Source organism: Protomyctophum bolini (genome assembly GCF_963924005.1).
Source record: "Protomyctophum bolini genome assembly, chromosome: 9".
NCBI classification, from domain to species: Eukaryota; Metazoa; Chordata; class Actinopteri; order Myctophiformes; family Myctophidae; genus Protomyctophum; species Protomyctophum bolini.
The window spans coordinates 40,218,132-40,237,089 of NC_137870.1; the positions used below are offsets into that span (position 1 = coordinate 40,218,132).

The window sequence follows — 18,958 nt, forward strand, 5'->3', positions numbered from 1 at the left end:
AGTTGACCATGCAATGTGGTCCTATAAGTCTTGTGTGTGTTTGCTCTCTGTGTCATTTCCAGTTGCCATTGCCTGAACGCGGACAACAAGATGCAACTTGTGAAATGAGTAGAAATTCTACAGTACTGTCTGTACACCAGAGGATTGTCAGGATTTGAAAATGCAAGACCTTATAAATGGGCTGCCTGCTGTCTGTTGTCTGGGGTTTTGTTTTTATGCATTTCTGACAAAAAGTAAATTCAGTCAGTGGGCTATAACTCAACAAATTGAATTAACATAATACATAACATAGTTAAACTACTAGACAAGTGCATTTATTAGTGCACAAATCTCAGCCAGGACCTCCCTCTGTTTTCTGTCTGAATCATGTGATGACAATGTTGTTGTTGTATGAAAAGGCATGGGGGATTCAGGGGGAAGGGGTAAATGTCTGCCATGACTCATGACATCATTATGGTGTAACCACAGTTGGAGACACATCTTTGAACAGTGAACATATTGAAAAGTAGTGTGGCAATTGTCACTAGGGAGAACATGATGTTATAAGCCTAAATTCCAATTCATAGTACAGACGTAGCATACATGAACATACATACATAGAACTGGCAGGGGCAGACTGGAAGCAAAAGCCTGGGAATTTGAATGACATTTGTTATTTATATAAGTATGAGGAAGCCAAACCCTCTGATCACAGTGTATCACATGAATGGAAGGACCCAAGCGTGATATTATGGGACTATATAAGTACCTTATCTTTTGTAAGCCACTAGAATTTCGCCGCCCTAGTTACGTTGCACGCACACGCTGGGTAAATAGTATGTGTACTGCACACACACACACTCTCACTTGTCAGTTAAAGTCCCCCGCGTTGCAATACAGAAGTCCACACAGTGTACTGTGAACCCTAGCCCCATATGTGCCCTCTCCCTACGCTCATTCTGTAGCTCCGAGATGAGGTCACACCCTGGGCCCCTCCCACCGCGTTTCAGAAACGGCGCAAGTTACCACAATACACGCTTCTTACCCTTTTCGCCACAATGAATCCAAAACGTGAAGGGGCAGAAAGGGTTTACACTAATTCAACCTTAACAACGCCCAAGAAAATCCAACTATAGCGATTTGAACCGAGCCTTTGCGTCCCCTCTTTTGTCAGTCGCTTCCATGTTTTTCAAGGAAGTTGAAAAGCTTTAGCGCCTCCCCTGGTCGAAAATTTCCAACTGACTCAGTTCACTCGACATGCACGCGCACACGCACAACTTCCTTGATAAACATGGAGCGACTGACAAAAGACGGGACGTAAAGGCTCGGTTCAAATCGGTTCAAATTCTAGGCAAAGGTTTTTCCTTGGCCTCTAGGGAGTTGGCATACAAAGTTATCCACAGATCCGTGCAGTTAGAGGTAAAACACTTTTCGGCGAGTTATAGCGCCACCATGAGGCTGAGTTGAAAATGTTCATGTGGCATTTCTTCCTCTGCCTATAGTGGGAATGTGCGTGCACAATTTCACAGAAATCACACGATGATTTGGATTCTGGGGCAGAGGTTCATTGTTGGCATCCAGGGAGTGTGTGTGAACATTTTTACATCGACCAGGTTAACGGTGCCGGAGATTAGCTGTTCGCAGACAGACGGACGGACACACACACACGCACACACACACGCACACACACACACACACACACACACACACACACACACACACACACACACACACACACACACACACACACACACACACACACACGGACGTGTGCAAAACATACTCTCTCCCCATGCCTTCGGCCTGGTGGAGACAAATATGTGACTCCAGCGGTTATGAATTTACATCTAGGTCAGGATAATCGAATCCATGCAGTGGCCAAAAAGTTTAACCCAACCTGTTCACCAGACAAAACATCTGGATGGAATATCTGCTCCTGCCTCCTGGTGTTTGGCTAAAATAGCCAAACAGTGAGCACTGGAGCCACAGGCTTTTACTGTAAGTAGGTCACCACTTTGGATGGATCTGTATCGGGGAACATGATAATGACGATCACAATTCGGAGAGGTAGGCTACATAATATTGTTTATAGACAAGCTGGCAGAGACGGGCACCAAGAATGTCTGTACTTCTTCTCCCTGCCTGTCCTGCTGTCCTGCTCCTGCTGACCACAGCTAGGGTTTAAAACCAATTTAAAACATTTTCTGTGCCCAGAAAAAAACACTTTGGTGGACAGCCTAGTCAATGATGGCACCACCTGCATACATGGACAATTGGACATGCACTTTTGTATCATTGCAGGCCTCAGGTATAGGCCTATACTCTATCCTATAGGCCTATAGGCTTTCCACTTCCAGGAAAGCCTGGTCTTAAGGTCTGTGTTACTAAATTGCTGTGTGATCCGGTCGGGAGCGGATGATATCGTTACATCATGTTGTAGTCATTGTTTTGTAGTCATTGTTTTATAGTCATCAGGCTGGAACCCTCAAACCAGAACGTCCTTTACCCCAAACTGGAAGAATAATACCTTCCCAAAAAAAGCAGCAAAAGAAATAATAATTTTAACACTTTTTGGAGAAAAAATATAAAATAATAATCCTCCTTAGTATAATCATAGTACCTGATGCAATGGGGAGGGAAAATCACGGTACTCCATCTTTAAAGTGTATCACTTTAGAGATTTTGTATGTAATTGTTGGTATTTTGGTATCATGGATGTACTATTGTTGGTTGTTTTGTAATGCATGTCAAAGTTTTTTTTAAATATTTTTTTATCCCACGATTTTGTAACCCATTTTTCACCCCTGTGTCAATCATCTAATGTGATCCTGTGCTCTACACACCCTCCACCAATACAACCTAGTCCCCATATATGGGGGACAAGGGGAGAGCAACGGACTTGAACTCATGCTTCCTTCATGCCTGAGTGTCCAAGTTGCTCCTTTACACCTGACAGGGGGGAGTTTCCCTGGTTGGACGTAGCGCGTGGAGGAACACGTTATTCCAACCAATTCCTTTCCCCTCCATCAGGCGCCCCGGCTGGCCAGGGGGAGGCAGTTTGCATGTCAAAGTTGTGTCATTTTATCCTGCTTCTTGGCTAGTTCCCACTTGAAAAAGGGACTTTATATCAATGTGTTTTAGCTGATTAAATATAATAATTATATAATAATATATATGTATATTCTTTTAAATGACTCGAGTGAGAATTGAACCCATGGCCTCAGAGGCTCAGGGTGGACATTCCAATGAACATGAAAGTGGACAAAATAAACGTATCATGTGTATGCTGCAATGTCAAATGTAACATGCCAGGTCATGTCCCGTTGACACACTCCATTTGCGAGTCCTTTGCAAGAGGAAGTAAGAACTTGCCGCCATGAACTGACAAACATTTGTAACAACAAATAAAATCAAACTCTCTCCATTGTTCTCTTTGACTTATACAACAGCTCTGAAGTGAATGTGCACAGACATTAAGACTGTAGTAGTTTAGGAGGTTTTGGGGACTACAAGTCATGTTTTTGTGACCATAGGTCGCACTTACTATGAAAACCTGCATATCCGTATGTTAGTCATGCCTCTATATATGGTCACGCTTCGAGTCGTGACATCTCGCCTCCATATATGGTCACGCCTTGTGACTTCACGCCTCGTGACACGTCATGCCACCATATATGGCCGGCTTTCTGTAGACATTTGAGGAGAGGAGAAGCAAGCACTCAAGTCGGGTAGTTCACAATATAAGAATATCGGGTAGTCTATAGAAAGGAATTCCAGCATTAACTTTTTATCCATTTAGGATTTTTTATTTATTAAAGGTTTACCCCCAGCAGCAGCAACAAACGGACGTTTCAGCTCTTATCTCCATATAATATAATGGAGATAATATATGGTGATCTTCATATTATGAAGATCACGACACTGACCTCATCTAACCCTGGATAACCGTACATGGAGAAGACTGGACCATCGCCAAGATCTGCATACAGTATATGGAGCCGGCCAGCAACTCATCCGACCTCAAACCTCAAACCCTTAGATCTCCATATATGGAGCTGACCTGTTCTGACATTCCATTATGTTGATCTGACCTCATCAAACCCTGTAAACTCAAGACACGCTCCATATATGGCCAATACAGAATTCATTCCATTATGTTGATGACTCCTCCAGCAGTCTGCCGTCCAGAGGGGGATTCCCAGGGGGGGGGAAATGCGACCTCACCCTTCTCGCCCTCAGGGCGTCTTACTGCTGGTAAGTGTATACAGTGTTAATCAAACATGCGCTTGTTGCAGCGAACTGCGCCTCACTTCAAACTTCAACTGGCTCTGGTGCTCGGGTATAGGGCTTGGTCCAAGTAGACAACTTATGACACCATACACCAGTAAGACGCCTGAGGGCGAGAAGCGCCGTGCACGCATCCTTGAAATAGTCATCCACGCACTAATAATATCATCCCGGTTAGACTGCTGTAATGCCCTCTATACACTGGGATTAGTCAGTCATATCCCTGTCCCGTCTACAACTTGTTAAAAATGCAGCAGCCAGATTCCTGACCGGCACCAGGAGGAGAGATCACATCACCCCCTGTCCTCCAGGCCTCTCTCCACTGGCTGCCGGTCCGGTTCAGAATCCAGTTCAAAACCCTCCTGTTTGTGTACAAAGCCCTTAATGGGCTGGCCCCCTCCTACATCACCTGACCTCCTATCCTATCCCCCTCGATCTACCAGGACCCTCAGGTCAGCAGACAGGGGTCTCTTAGGGGTTCCGCACGCCTTTGCCGTCGCAGCCCCCACACAGTGGAACATCATTCCCCTCGCCGTTAGGTCTGCGCCCTCCGCTGAGTCTTTCAAATCACGACTTAAAACATTTTTATATTCACAAGCCTTTGCATCACCGACATGATCCTGCACCTTTCCTTTTAGATTACTTTGTCCTATTTGCCTGTTGTTCTATTACTGACGTCTTCTGCACTGTACTGTACTGTACTGTACTGTACTGTACTGTACTGTACTGTACTGTACTGTACTGTACTGTACTGTACAGTACTGTACTGTACTGTACTGCTGGGCGAGTGCTGGGTGGCAGACCAACATGGAATGAATTCTGTACTGGCCATATAAGGAGCATGTCTTGAGTGTACAGTGTTTGACGAGGTCAGGTCAACATTATGGAATGTCAGAACAGGTCAGCTCCATACAGTATATGGAGATCTAAAGGGTGGTAGCGGGGGACATTCTCTGGAGTGTACACGGTTTGATGAGGGCCCAGGTATAGCGGCCGGGCCTTCATTTTCGGGCCTGCTGAGAACTATATAGTTTTCACCGGCTGCCGAGTGCGGCTGCACTAATAACTTTGGGGCAGGGCCAGGAATCCTGAAGAACAGTACAGTACTTGACCTTTGCCTGATAGGCTATAAACGTGATTAATGCAGATGGAAATGGAACACATCAGCATGGCCCACGACGAGGACATGGCGTGATTGCAGCAGTAACCTGTTGGTTGTGGTTTTCGTAGGTCATCCTTATCACCTAAAACTGGAGTATGAGGCCTTTAAAGTGAAATAGTGCATCCGATATAAGGAGATGCACTATTTCACTATGCACTATAGATGCACTAGATCGGGCCGATCTTCTACAGAACCTTTGAATAGTAACAACAGAGCCCTGAACTGGAGGTTCACGGAATGCACTGAAGTCTATGAGCCTTTGTCACTATTTTGAGTTGTACATGAACCGTGCGTTTCTGCCCCCTCATTGACGCAACTCTCCAATATAAGGCTCCGATAGGCATAGGTCAGCAGGTTGATATATCAACCTGTGCTGACCCTGCAGCCCAGCATGCATTGGGTGATGAGTGGAGCTTAATACCGGAGGGAAGGGGAGGCTGCAGACCTGGAGCACATCAACACTATTGAACACCCTTTACGTCTGTGTTTTTGGTTAAAACAATATTGAACCAATGAAAAGTATTACAAAGCGCTTTTGACAAAACCAGCTAACTCCTCTGACAATATATAAAGTAATTTCCTAAAAAAACAAGCATTTTGAAGTAAGCTGGTTTCTGCCCGACAGCAGAGATAGGCTATAAAGGCCTACAGAATATGGCCCAGCCAGATAACATTTTATGTGAGAAATAGGCCATGCAATTGCTAAATATTGATTCAATTTCACATTTACAATGGCCAGTTTATTTTCATTTATCTATTTTTAACAATATTGAAGAGCATAAATAGGTATCATAAATATTTTTTGGGGCTTTTGTATGCTTATTGATAGGTAGATGTACTGTGACAGGAAATGGGGAGAGAGATGGGAGGGTGACACACAGCAACGGTCGTCGGGATCGGGACTCGAATCCGCGACACGCCGTCAGGCTGGATTATCTGCCTCGGTGCCTGGACCGGCGTGGACCGCTATAAGCCGGCCCAAAGTAGTCTCATTTAATATAATTGTCAAAGTACGAGTGCAATTGTGCAATTCAAAATAGATTAGCTGGCAGTGACGGATCAACCCCTCTCAAGGCCCTGGCGCTTCACCAAATCAAAAGGCCCTACAGATTCAGCCAATTAATTAGTTAATTAATTAACATGCATGCGTTCAGCGTGCATATCCACCACTGCCTGCGCTGCCCGCTGACACACAAGACACAGCCAGGCACTGCGGGCACAGCCTTTCCAACTTCAGTCTCTGCTAAACTATTATGTAAGGACAAGGAGATTACTTTATGGTTATTAATACAGTCATTAACAAGAAACATTGCATGGCAATGATGAGATGGGGAAAAAACGATGCTGTTTCATGTATTTTCTCATACTATATTCAACAGCCAAACAGCTGATTGATGCACCACGCATATCATACCTTCCTGGAACAAGGCTATTCAGGTCCTGAGCTTACAAGCTAAACAAAAAGCTGCCTGCCTCCTTAAAGGCCCAGTGACACGCCCCTCGGGAGATAAGAACGGCTATCAAACAATGCTATCATGATGATGACGTCAGAGTGTGATAAGCTTTCCCCATCGACTTCTATGCGGGCTCAAATATCTTATGTACCACAACATTGTTCAAGTCAACTGTGTGTTCATGCTTGTTCATTGTAATAATCAATATCGCTATGATGATTTATCGCTGCGTCGCTCCGCATGACAACATGTAGTCTAGCCCGTCTCAGATGCCCCCTCTCACCGCCGGGGCACTGAGCCTCTTCCGGTCAGTGGTCATGCAGGCTGCACACGCGGGGGACGTAGAGCCTCTCTGGTCCCCGCATTGAACTGGGCATGTGTGTACACACACATTTGAAATGTTTATTTATGTCCACATAATGAGAAGTACAGGAATACCTTGTTACTGTACAAAGGACATAAACACTGCCAGTGCAGTTTGACAGTGGGAGAGCAGCCAGTTACAACGTGCATGGACGGCAAAGCATCGTTACATACAGTACAGCTGACATGTCGGACACAGCTAGGGCAGCAGACATAAATCATGGATAAAGGAAACAGCGCCTCCCCCAAATTGAGCGGCTTCCTATAATGGCTGAAACTGAGCAATACCTCGCTAACTGCTTGGCTCTCCTTTTGGAAAGGCCGGCCATTTGTAAGCCCCTCACAACCAACTTATGCACATGCCCTAGGCTGCCGAAAGATAAAAACTAAAAGTTTACATCTGTAGCCTAGCTGTGAGATGGTCTGCACTAGCTGCTGATACTTCAGCACTTTGGTTAGAAAGGCTTCTTCCAGGCTATAGTCAAAGGTACAGCCGACCTCGAGAATGAACACCTCTCTATGGTTTTCACAGGTTAAACATCCTCGGCTTCACAGTAGAATGCTTATAAAGCATGATGGAGGACCTGAAAATGGAAGAGATGTCTTTCGATATCAAATCCACTATTCTGTCATGCCTACATATGTAATGGCCCCTGTAAACATGGCAACCATTTAAGATGTGGGACATGGTTTCAGCTATTTGTTCATGGCCATGATGGATACAGTGAGGAGCACACACACACACACACACACACACACACACACACACACACACACACACACACACACACACACACACACACACACACACACACACACACACACACACACACACACACACACACACACACACACACACACACACACACACACACACACACACACACACACACACCCTCCACCCTTTTTTTCAATTACATTTATAGCCAATATGACGCTAAATGTACCGTCAAAAACTCTAGCCTGACCTAGTAGCCACTTGTTGCTAGCGCCGTAGCCCTGTTTCAAACTGTTTTCAGTCAGACCACGTGATGTACTGTACCACCCATATTAATTTCGGGGCGTGTCATTGGACCTTTAATAGGAGAATGTATTACAGAACCGGACGGTTGAGAAAGACTTAAGCTCCACTTCTGGTGTTAATACCGTTTTTCAGATTTACTAAAGTCACCATCTCTGTTCTGGCAAGACTGGCATGGAACAGATTAGTTATTGACGACAATGCAACCAAGTTGTGGGTGCAACGTCACTGAAAACTTTCATAATAGCAATTAAATTAATTTACTCACGAGTGCTGAATTCGTGAAATGGAGCGTGTAAGAACACACTTTTGTTGGTTTAGAGAAGGGTAAATATAAAGTTTTGCGCCGAGGTCTTGTGTTTATATTCCTTTTTTAGCTTACATATAGGAACCAACCAAGGGAAACTCAACTGCTACAGAAACTGTCGGACGACCAAAAACACTAGCGGGGGTTCCTGTGTTGCATTATATTTTTCGACAGAAGCAACAGCTGTACCTATAGTCTCGTACCGGGCCCTGCAAGCTGCGGGCCCTGGCGCTTAAGCTCCACTAAATTCCATTGTTAATCCGGGCCTGCCTATCAGTATGAAACTCAGGTGGCACTGAGTCAACAGCCTTGCTTGCTTGCAGCCTTGCTTGCATCATATTGCTTGGTGCGGGCACTCGCTCTGCTAGTGCCTCACTTGGGCATACCAGGAGGGCTCACGCCTGCTTTTTTTCTGTGGCTGCCTTGTTTTCAAATTATGTAAAAATCTGGATCAAAATGTTACCAGAATGATTTGGGGTACTATACCTAGGTGAAGTAGAGGTTATAGGGATGTGCATGCATGGGCAGTCAACTAAATGGTTAAACGTTGCTGCCTCTACTAAATGTTTACTACACTTTTATTTTGCTTTTATTCTGCCAAAAGACATGGGCCTCATGCGCCAACCGTTCTTAAGAAGTTCTTAAGAGGAAATTTGTCCCACTTTTAAGAAGGTTTTGGGATCCCTCAATGTTTTCTTAGCTGTCATTTGTTCTTAGGTAAGAACATAATCTACGCACACTGTGGAGCACTCTTAGGGTAACCTCGCCTCACCAGGCTTTCCACCGCCTCGGAGTCCGTATGATCCCGGCTGGGGCCGGATGATGTGGTTACGTCATGTTGTAGTATTGTTTTGTAGTCGCCAGACAGGATGAACAGGCGGCGACAACTTCCTTTTCCCTCTCAATAAAAGCTCTCGCTTACGAGAGCTTTTATTGCTTTTAATCAAACAGGAAGCAACAAACAGCTTCCTGTTTGTTGTAGGCAAACCATTGCCTACAACATGACGTAAGCATATCATCCGGCTCCAGCCCGGATCATATACTGAAATGAAATGGTGCCCAGGCTACTCTTAGGGAGCCTTTTTTGTTCTTAAGTGCCATCTGAAAACAAAGGAAAAAAACCTCTGCATGGTCCTTGAGGGAGTTCAAGGCAGTCCACAGCAAAATATGGAACATTTTACCACTTTAACCCATTTTATACTTTGAAAATAGCCAATCTACAAGCTCACAATGCGTCCCATTACTGCCCATTTTGAGTTTGTAGATCGGCTATTTTTGAAATATTTTGATAAATCTTCAAAACATTTCCCTAGCAGAAAACAATTTCAGGTGGGGGTCTGCAGAATACATGTCAATTTGGGGGTCCTTGACATGAAAATGTTTGAGGACCACTACTTTAGAGGTTTCAACGGGCCTGACAATTCCAATCCAACCCAAACAGACCAGTTGAGTTGAAGGCAAGCACCATACCAACCCCGGGCCATAACCCCCACCCCACCCTTTCACTGAACTTTATTTCTGTGTGTGAGGTCCTGTGATTTCTGTGTGCTGCAATCACACACAGGTGTGACTGCAGGCAAGGCCATGGAGTCATGCAAAACCACACCCACCTGGGTGAACACAGGTATAGGAAAGTGAATTCCCAATGCCTTATATGGGATTGGTGGGGCGGTTCCCTATGGTAATTAGGATGCTAATTAGGATATAAATGATGATAATTTGAATGAACTTGCACACCCCAAAGTTACGAGGATTTCATTTGGATTCATCATCATAAGAACATGCTTACGAACAATGCTGCCTACTTAAGAACGTTTCATGAATCTGACTGGACTTCTCTTAGGAATTCACTTGGGAAGAAATGTAAGAGGAAAAGTTAGGAACTTATTGGCGCATTAGGCTGTTTGGAAATTAAACTCCCAGAGCAGCTCTCTTTCAACATCCTTAAAAGACCACTTCCCCCATTTTCAACCTTATGCTCGTATAATTGCGCCTCACTAATATTCATTACTTGCGCAAGCAGAGCACACAAGCAATAGTTTTCGTCCATGTCGCTGTTTGACGTGTATGCGCCGTGCCAGCGTATGACGTAATGACTACTTGTGCTTGATATGGCAGTGGTGTCAGATTACATACATTTATACATGGGGGCATTACCTTTAATCCTATACCAACACTAAAACACATCGTTTATTACGTCACCATCAAAAACCAATTACACCATGGCATTGGCTCCTTTATCATTAAAGTTTAATCCACAACTTTATTACGTCATCATTGATAGCTAGTTGTACCAGTTATACCCTGACGTCATATGCAGCTACGATACATACGCATCAAATTGGGCATACGCAAAGTAACCACAGTATACCGCTAATCAACTTACAAATTATTTAATCCACCCGACACTGATCGACATATACTGTAGTACTTGCGCGTTCTGCTTGCACACTAGTCGGCCATTGTGTGCAACAAGCAAGTATAGGCACTCGACAGAGTGCAGTTCTAGTTATAAGATGCCACCATTTCTGTCTACTCACTCTACATTACAGGAATGTTTCAGAGCCTCAGAGCCTACCAGTGACATCATCAGTTGGCATCATTGTTTGTCATTTGAAACAAGATGTCAAACTCTGCCACTTTGGGCCATTCTGCCTGCCCTGCTCCAGGTTTGCAGTCTCCCCCTATTAAATGCAGTCTTCCTGTTAGTAGTCTGATAGTAATACTTGCTATAGAGTGTTTGTTCAGTAATATATAACTAAACTACAATGCCTAAAATTAAACTCCAACTCTGGCTGTTCATACAATGCATTGTTGATTTTGACAACAACACAATCTAAGACAGCCTGTTTATTTGTTTTCCATTGCTCACAAGACAGTAGTGAGATACCCACTGATAGAATATCAGATCCCAGGAGACTATATGTTCTCCTTCCTTGGATGCAAGCATTTGTTTTTTATACTTCCCAAAGAGTTAAATTATTCATTATGCAGACTCACCCTTTATCTTTCCTGCAGCGTGGATTCTTCTCAGTGTTCTCTCAATCTCAGTGTCGTTTATCCCAATAGATGTTACTATACCAACAGGAAGTCCCATATTCCGGAGAGCAGTGGCCACATTACTGGCAGTTTCCATCCATATGTCGTCATTGGAAGACACTACCCCAACGTTGGCCCAACTGAAGAATTTCAACACGGTGAATAAGATTTTTGTGGGGGATGGCAAAGTCCTGGCAAATGTCGGGAAGCCAACGATTCGGTCCAGCTCATAGTTGATGCAGCCATAAGAAAAGATAGCCTTATCCCAGTTCTTGGCCAGAAGCGAGGCCGCGTTACAATAACCCGGGTTCGTGGGTCCCACAAAAGCATCAGCTATCTTCTCATAATAGACAAAGGTGGTGAGAGCTTGCGAGGTCCCGCATGGCTCTTGAAGAATAATAAAGTCCATTTTCAGACCCAGATCTAAACTGTAGTCCTCATTTATTCTGCCCACAGCCAGTTTGGCTGCCGCAGTCGGTAGGGCCCGGGAGTAAATTGGGTCGCAGTTCCAGGGCCCAAGAACACCCACTTTGAATATTATACATCGGACGCAACATGGAAACATCAAAGTTCCAAGGAGAATCCATAGCACAAAATTATGCAATGGCAATATTGCAAGATTATTCCTTCGGATCACAGGTATACATGGATGGTTGGAAAACTCCCATAACGCCCTTTTAAAGTTTTCAGGAAGATGTTGCATTTTCTTCCTTCCAGGATATCCTTAATAGTGAATGTTTATATTCACTATAGCATGGTCAGATGAGTCCAAAGACACCTACAAAACAGATCAACATAATTTATTATAGGAGTCCAATGAATCGAAAAATGTGTAATATTTAATATGAACTAAAAGTGTAATCTTACCATGTCTGGCACGCCTGGACAGCTTCGAACTCCGAAGAGAATCTTACAACTGCCCACTCCGATTTTCTCACGCAATTCCCACTTCACCATTCCAAACATCTAGTCACACTGAACTCAACTCAAAAGGTTTATTCTCACGAATCTCACCACAAGTCATGATGTTGAGATAGGCTGAGCGACAGGCAAATCTTCAATGTGTTGCGTTCAGAGACCACTTCAGCACCCTGGAGAGCTACTTATGTCCCACAGTTTAGTTGTTCGCAAACAGGTCCACTCCACTCGCAGGCAACATCTCCCAGGTTGAAAAGGAACCATAACAGACCTATCGTGTCAATTTACACTTTACACAATTTCGCTTTCTCTAGTTAGTCTCTTACAGGGATAAAATAAAATAAAAAGTACTTCCCAATAACGATTGTTTCCCCACAGTGTTGAGTTAACCGGTCCAAACATTGGGAATGGAAAAGTAATAAAAAAACATTCAAATAATCTATAAGATATATATTAATTAATAAGAAAGCAGGTCTAGATGGGCTCTAGGCCCATTCAATCCCTTCAAAGTGACCTGAGAGCATGTCCATCGTAGGCGCAGACTCATTAACCTAATCCATATTCTGTAAGGCACAATATAAGAGGATTGACAGCATAGGCTACATACTGTAGGCTGGGGTTGGGGAGAAACTAAACCTTGCTCTAAGGAAGAAGTGAATACCTTTCCCACCACACTCGCAACATAAATCATCAGATATTAAGATTAACTGACGATAACATGATAAAAACGACACAGACAAATGCAAACTCAACGTTCAGCCGAGGCTTTTTACCATGGAGACACCTTGTTGCACGAAGACACCTGAACCGCGCCTTAATTGGTCTAATATACCAACTGCACGGGCTCTGCAGTTTTAAATGAATTTGCACCTTGGTGGGCAGGGAGTAATTAGAGATAACGAAGGGTTATCCCAGCCAAGGAGCCCCATGAGCTTTTCATATCTGTGCGTGTCAGTCTTTTTCAGCTCTTTTGACACCACCACCCGGGAAACTGCAGCATGAGCAGAGTGTTCACTCCAAAACTTCTAGGCTACAACCTAAGAATGAACACTGGTGTCAGTTTAAAGGACTGCATAATTTGATTTAGCAGTGGTTCCCAAAGTGGGGTCTGGGGACCCCCAGGGGTCATTGAGGGAGTTCCAGGGGGTACCCAGCTAAATGATAGTTTGGAACCAAATGGACCCTTATGGGTCTGTCCAAATGTACACTCTCAGAGTTAAATTAACATTGATTTTACTATATAAATTGGGGTCCCAGAGATAGAAATGCCATTAAATGGGGGCGTCCATAGACTAATGCATGTCAAATTGGGGGTCCTTGAAATTAAACTGGCTGAGAATCACTACTAGAGACGTAAAAGTCTTCTCTTATGGGGGTCCCTGGCATGTCTTTTCAAATGGGGGTCCGCGGGATAATTGGTGTCAATTTGGGGGTCCTTGACGTGAAAAGGTTTGGGAACCACTGACTTACAGGATCAAATAATAGCATTGTCTAATTTGATTAGACCCTTTTTTGGCCTTGCAGCAGCCAGTATAAGCCAGTATAAGCCAGTATAGGCCTACCAATAGCAATGATGTGAGTTCCCACTGAGCATTTTTGGTCTAATAGACGTATGATATACGGCTAAATGGCGGCGGTTATAAATGATCTAAAAATGAATGTTTTTTTTAGCTATAGCTATAGCTGACTATGGCTCAGTGGGTTGTGGTGGTTACTAGGTGTGAAACGTCCTAACATCTAAGTTACATGACAATTGTATACACATGTGCTGTATATATATCAAAATATGAATATAATATTGTAAATGGATAGTCTTTGGAAAAGTCAACATTTAGACAAAGGCTGCGCATGCTTCACATCATTGTCACGCACTGACACCCGGGCAGGCTATCACCATTCCACCTTTGTTGACCCATATCCCATAAGCTGATGAGCCTCTTAAATGTAACACCTTGATACCGCTGTTCAACATCCAAGAATAGGAGGAGGAGAAAAATGAGGCTCAGCAGAACACCACCCCTGCTGTGAATGGACACCAATGGGCACCTGTGAGTCGTGACCAGTAGCCTATACTGCACTGTCACGCCATACTCCCCCTGATTGCTAAGGTAGGAGCAGTCTGGAAGTGTACCCTTGTGTACACTTGCATGCCATGAGTTACCAGACAGCCATGGCCCATTGGTGCTACTACCATAGTGGGGTCCTCTCTGCATTAAGTCTAACATCGACATAGTCATAGAGCATACCTGTAAGAATAAATAAAACATATTCTCATCCATTTCATGTCTATACACTATTTTCAGTTGTCCATCCATCCTGCCTGGTAATTGGCATGCTGTAAATGCTGGACTCCCGTTTATCCCTTTTGGTGCAGAACAGTAGGTAAAGTATATCCTTAACATTATGCTAGAATCAGGCCTGTATGATCTAGCCGATGATGCATACATCCTGCAGACAATGAGAGTATTCATTGTCCTGCAAAAGCACTTGCAATCCACTAAATAAACAAGAGTATACAAATGTACTGTACTGTACCGAATTTATTTTACAGTGTATGCTATAACAACTCAACTAGAAATGTGTGTACAAGAGCATCACAGAGGTCATCTCAAAGGAGCTGAGAAAGGTAACTGTAAATGTTGATGTACTTTGTCCAATTATGAGTGCCACATTTCTGATACAGGGGCAGTTTATTCTGACACAGTATCCGAGGCAAAGGATCATGACCTCCATATCCTCACAAACAATGACTGTACTTTGATATCCATACAGCTCAGAATGGACACGCTCATATAATTCGTTTATATAATATATTTATAGATAGACTGTCTTAGGCACACAAACCTACTGTATGGATACCATATTCTGATAATGACAAAAACCCTGATTGTCCCCAGAAAATCTGACAAGCACTTTCTAAAAACAAATAGTATTTGGTGCCAAATCGATTTTGAAGTTGTAGACTAGCTGATACTAAATTCTGGAAATTCAGTATGTCATATAGCTCTTGCATAACTCTGTCGCCATCTGTTGGATAATGTCTTGTACTACAAACTGGTGCATATCCAAAACGATAAATCAGCCTTCACTCAAAGAAAAAGAAAGAAAGAAAGAAAGAAGAGAAATATGCAACTTTTACTGTTAGTTAGGCCATTGTTTTCTGCTCTCTGGACCTCAAAAATCTGTATTGTTATTCAAATCACTTCATCAACATAAAGTAAACAGTGTTTTGAGATATGTTTTTGGTTAAGATTAAAACTTTTTGTTGAAGCTCTGTGTTCTGAAAGTATAACCATTGCAATCTGTATTGTTATTCAAATCACTTCATCAACATAAAGTAAACAGTGTTTTGAGATATGTTTTTGGTTAAGATTAAAACTTTTTGTTGAAGCTCTGTGTTCTGAAAGTAACCATTGCAGTATTTGTTCATTGCAGTAATGGACTCACCATGTCCTGAGGCCGATTCTAATGTCTTCTAAATCGTAGCCGTTTTCTAAAAACTACTAAAAACTAGTAAAAGTAGGCCTACCCATAAATTATATGCATTTGGTCACAGCTCCCTAAATCAAAACATTCAGGAACCTGCACAGAAACACAGATTTGAGTAAAAAAATCTTTTAAAAAAGCATATATTCAAAGATTTTCTAAATGTTTCACTATATGAGCTTGTAGATTTACTATTTTTGAATTTGTATATAATGACACAGGTGAGTTCCCGTTTTTTATAGGTTAAACACAAATAGATGGGTTTAAATTTCATCCAATTAGGAGAAATTACAAACTATATCAGCTTAAATGTTTTATTCCAATTCCAATGTGTCTGCTCATTTATTTTTTTCATTCACGTCATCCAATTTCACTTGTTTTTCCTGTACGCTGTATGAGATCTCTCTCCGAATTGGATGAAATTGGTATGCTGACTTGAAATTGTATTTTCATTGTTTACTAAAGCGCTGGAGAGATTGTTACCGAACAAACATTAATTCAAAAGCAAAAATTAGAATACTAGTGCTTCAATTAAAAAATGAAAAAATACCTTTAACTCATTTAGACCGGAGGCTGATTCTAAAAACGCCTTCTAAATCCTGATATTAATGATGAATATTTATTAGAAAATTACAACCAAAATGACAAGTGAACATGTGTTCCCAGTTCCCACAGCACTAATTTGCTGGCTGGTAGCTCTTTGTGTCTTTGGCAGTGTCCTGCTAGTCTCATTCTCCTGGCTGCTATATTTCCTGGCTCACCCATGGCATTCCATTATACAGATTCTTGTTTGTAACATGTGTACTCTTGCTGATGTTTAGTAGGCTACTGCACGCAACATTCTGGTGTAGTAGCTACCCGTCTAGACTTCTGCAGGGTTGGTTTCAGGGTCCTGGCTTCACTGGCGTATAGGAGAACAGATCCTACCGTTTGAAATTGACGGGGGAGGTTGGAGTTCCGTACACTGGCCATGCCGTTCAGGGCCCTGCATGCCTTCCTCACTTTCAGATCTTATCTTAGCTGTTGCACCACAGCTAGAAGGTCCTGGGTTCGATTCCTGCCAGGGAGTAGGGACACAGTGAGTGATTACTACAGGCATGAGCATTTGAAAGAGCTAGTATTCAATCTATCACACATGCTAGCTGTCTGAACTCTTATCTTATCTCCACCCAAACAGTAGACAGAGCTTTCAACATTCCCAGATTCTCTTACAGCAGAAGAGAGGTCCTTTCACTTGATCTCGTTTGTTTTTCAAGAATGAAGAGGGGCTTGAGTTCATATGGCTCATGAAATGATTATAGCCTCATGTGTGGACAGATGATGAACCCCAGTCTGGGATCTGGAGGTTTGTGCATTCAGTATGTAGGGTGACACTGGGCGTGTAGGTCATGACACAGCTGGTGAGAGTATGTGGCCACTGGCCAGCAATTTGAAGGAGATGACCCCCGCATGACAGCTTTGGAGAATATGTGAGGAGACGCATACAAACACAACATTAGGAGTAAACAACGCAACAGCTGTGCTGTGAGTGTTTGGATGTGCAGTATACTGTGTGTGTGTGTGTGTGTGTGTGTGTGTGTGTTAATCCAGAGTTTAAAAAAATATTATTTACCTTATTTTAGCCTTGTCGCTATAGCCACCGCTAGCATCCATGTAAGAAACAGCCAAAATCCCTGCATCTTTAGTGACATTATGGCTCATAATGAGATTAAGTACCATGATCGGAGCCTAATAACACATTATTCGAGCTCCCCCTAAACAAAACAATGATCACATCGCTAGCAGGCCTCTGTGGGCCTCAGTAGACCAGGGGGTATGAGTACTTTTGTTTCAGACAGAACAACAAGAGCTGCTCTTCTTTGCTCATGTTGCACATTTAGCTGGCACTCAGCGCCTATACCGCCCCCCTATGGGAATGGGCGTCCAAGGAGTTTCGCTAGACTGGATATATTGCCATAAGTAAGTAAGTAACCTTTCCGAGCCATGAGGCCCATAGGGCAGGAGCCTATCTCCTGTTTCTGTAGCGTGAGGCAGCTTGATGTACAAGTACACCCCCTGGACATGACGCTAGTATGTCGCAGGGACTTACCCCCAATCCAACCCTTGATGCTGAGTGTCAAGCAGGGAGGCATTGGGTCCCATTTTTACAGTCTTTGGTATGACCCGGCCGGGGATTGAACCCCAACCTCCCAGTCTCAGGGCGGACACTCTAACCACAAGGCCACTGATTGCCATATTGTAGTAGTAGCAAATGTAGTCCTGGTGCTTTTCAAGAACCTGGCAAAAACCCTTTCATAAAATTGCTTCTTCACATACGCCTTACAATTGAGCAGGTGTTCTTTGTGTTCGTTCTCCTTTATAGTCAGGGAATATTATCAGAATAATGTCAAATCTGGGAATACATTTCTTACCAAGAATTTTCTTTAACAATATGTTTGTAAATGTGTCTACTAACATATCCCACATTGGTTTCTATTCAACCACCCTAGGGGAATTTTTGACAGCTGCTGAAAGTTGGGGTACCATGATCAACAACCAATATAAGACAAAATGTTCTAAATTTCATTATGCTTTAAGTAGCATGTGTGTCAATAGGGGGTTTTCATGATTCTGAATCCATTCCAAGCATTAGTTTTGCACGAAAAACACTCCTTGGGCTAAAAAAAAGCCATAGCTGTCATCACAAATGTGATGAGGTCGGCAGACTCGGCACATTTGGGCACATTTGGGCAACTGGCTATGGACGAATTTAGCCCAAGGTGTGTTTTTCGTGCAGAACTAATGCTTGGAATGGGTGTTTGAATAGAAACCATTGTGGGATATATTAGTTGACACCTTTACAGACACATTTCCCAGATTTTATTAATAACCCCTGTCGAGTAGGGAGTTTCTCCTGGTCATAGATAAGCATGGGGTCATAAGGCCAACAACAGTGCTTATGG

The 18,958-nt window shown here is 43.2% G+C and overlaps 1 protein-coding gene across 1 annotated transcript in view; it reads right to left on the reverse strand.

The window, feature by feature from the left end:
* The window catches only part of gucy2f (guanylate cyclase 2F, retinal), a gene marked incomplete at both ends in the record, with an annotated part of 35,043 nt that extends 22,728 nt beyond the window's left edge, over positions 1-12,315 (reverse strand). Inside the window, one exon of the mRNA XM_080772959.1 lies at positions 11,574-12,315. Coding sequence (XP_080629085.1) covers positions 11,574-12,315 — 742 coding nt within the window. The remainder of the gene's footprint in view (positions 1-11,573) is intronic.
* Positions 12,316-18,958: the final 6,643 nt, after the last annotated feature.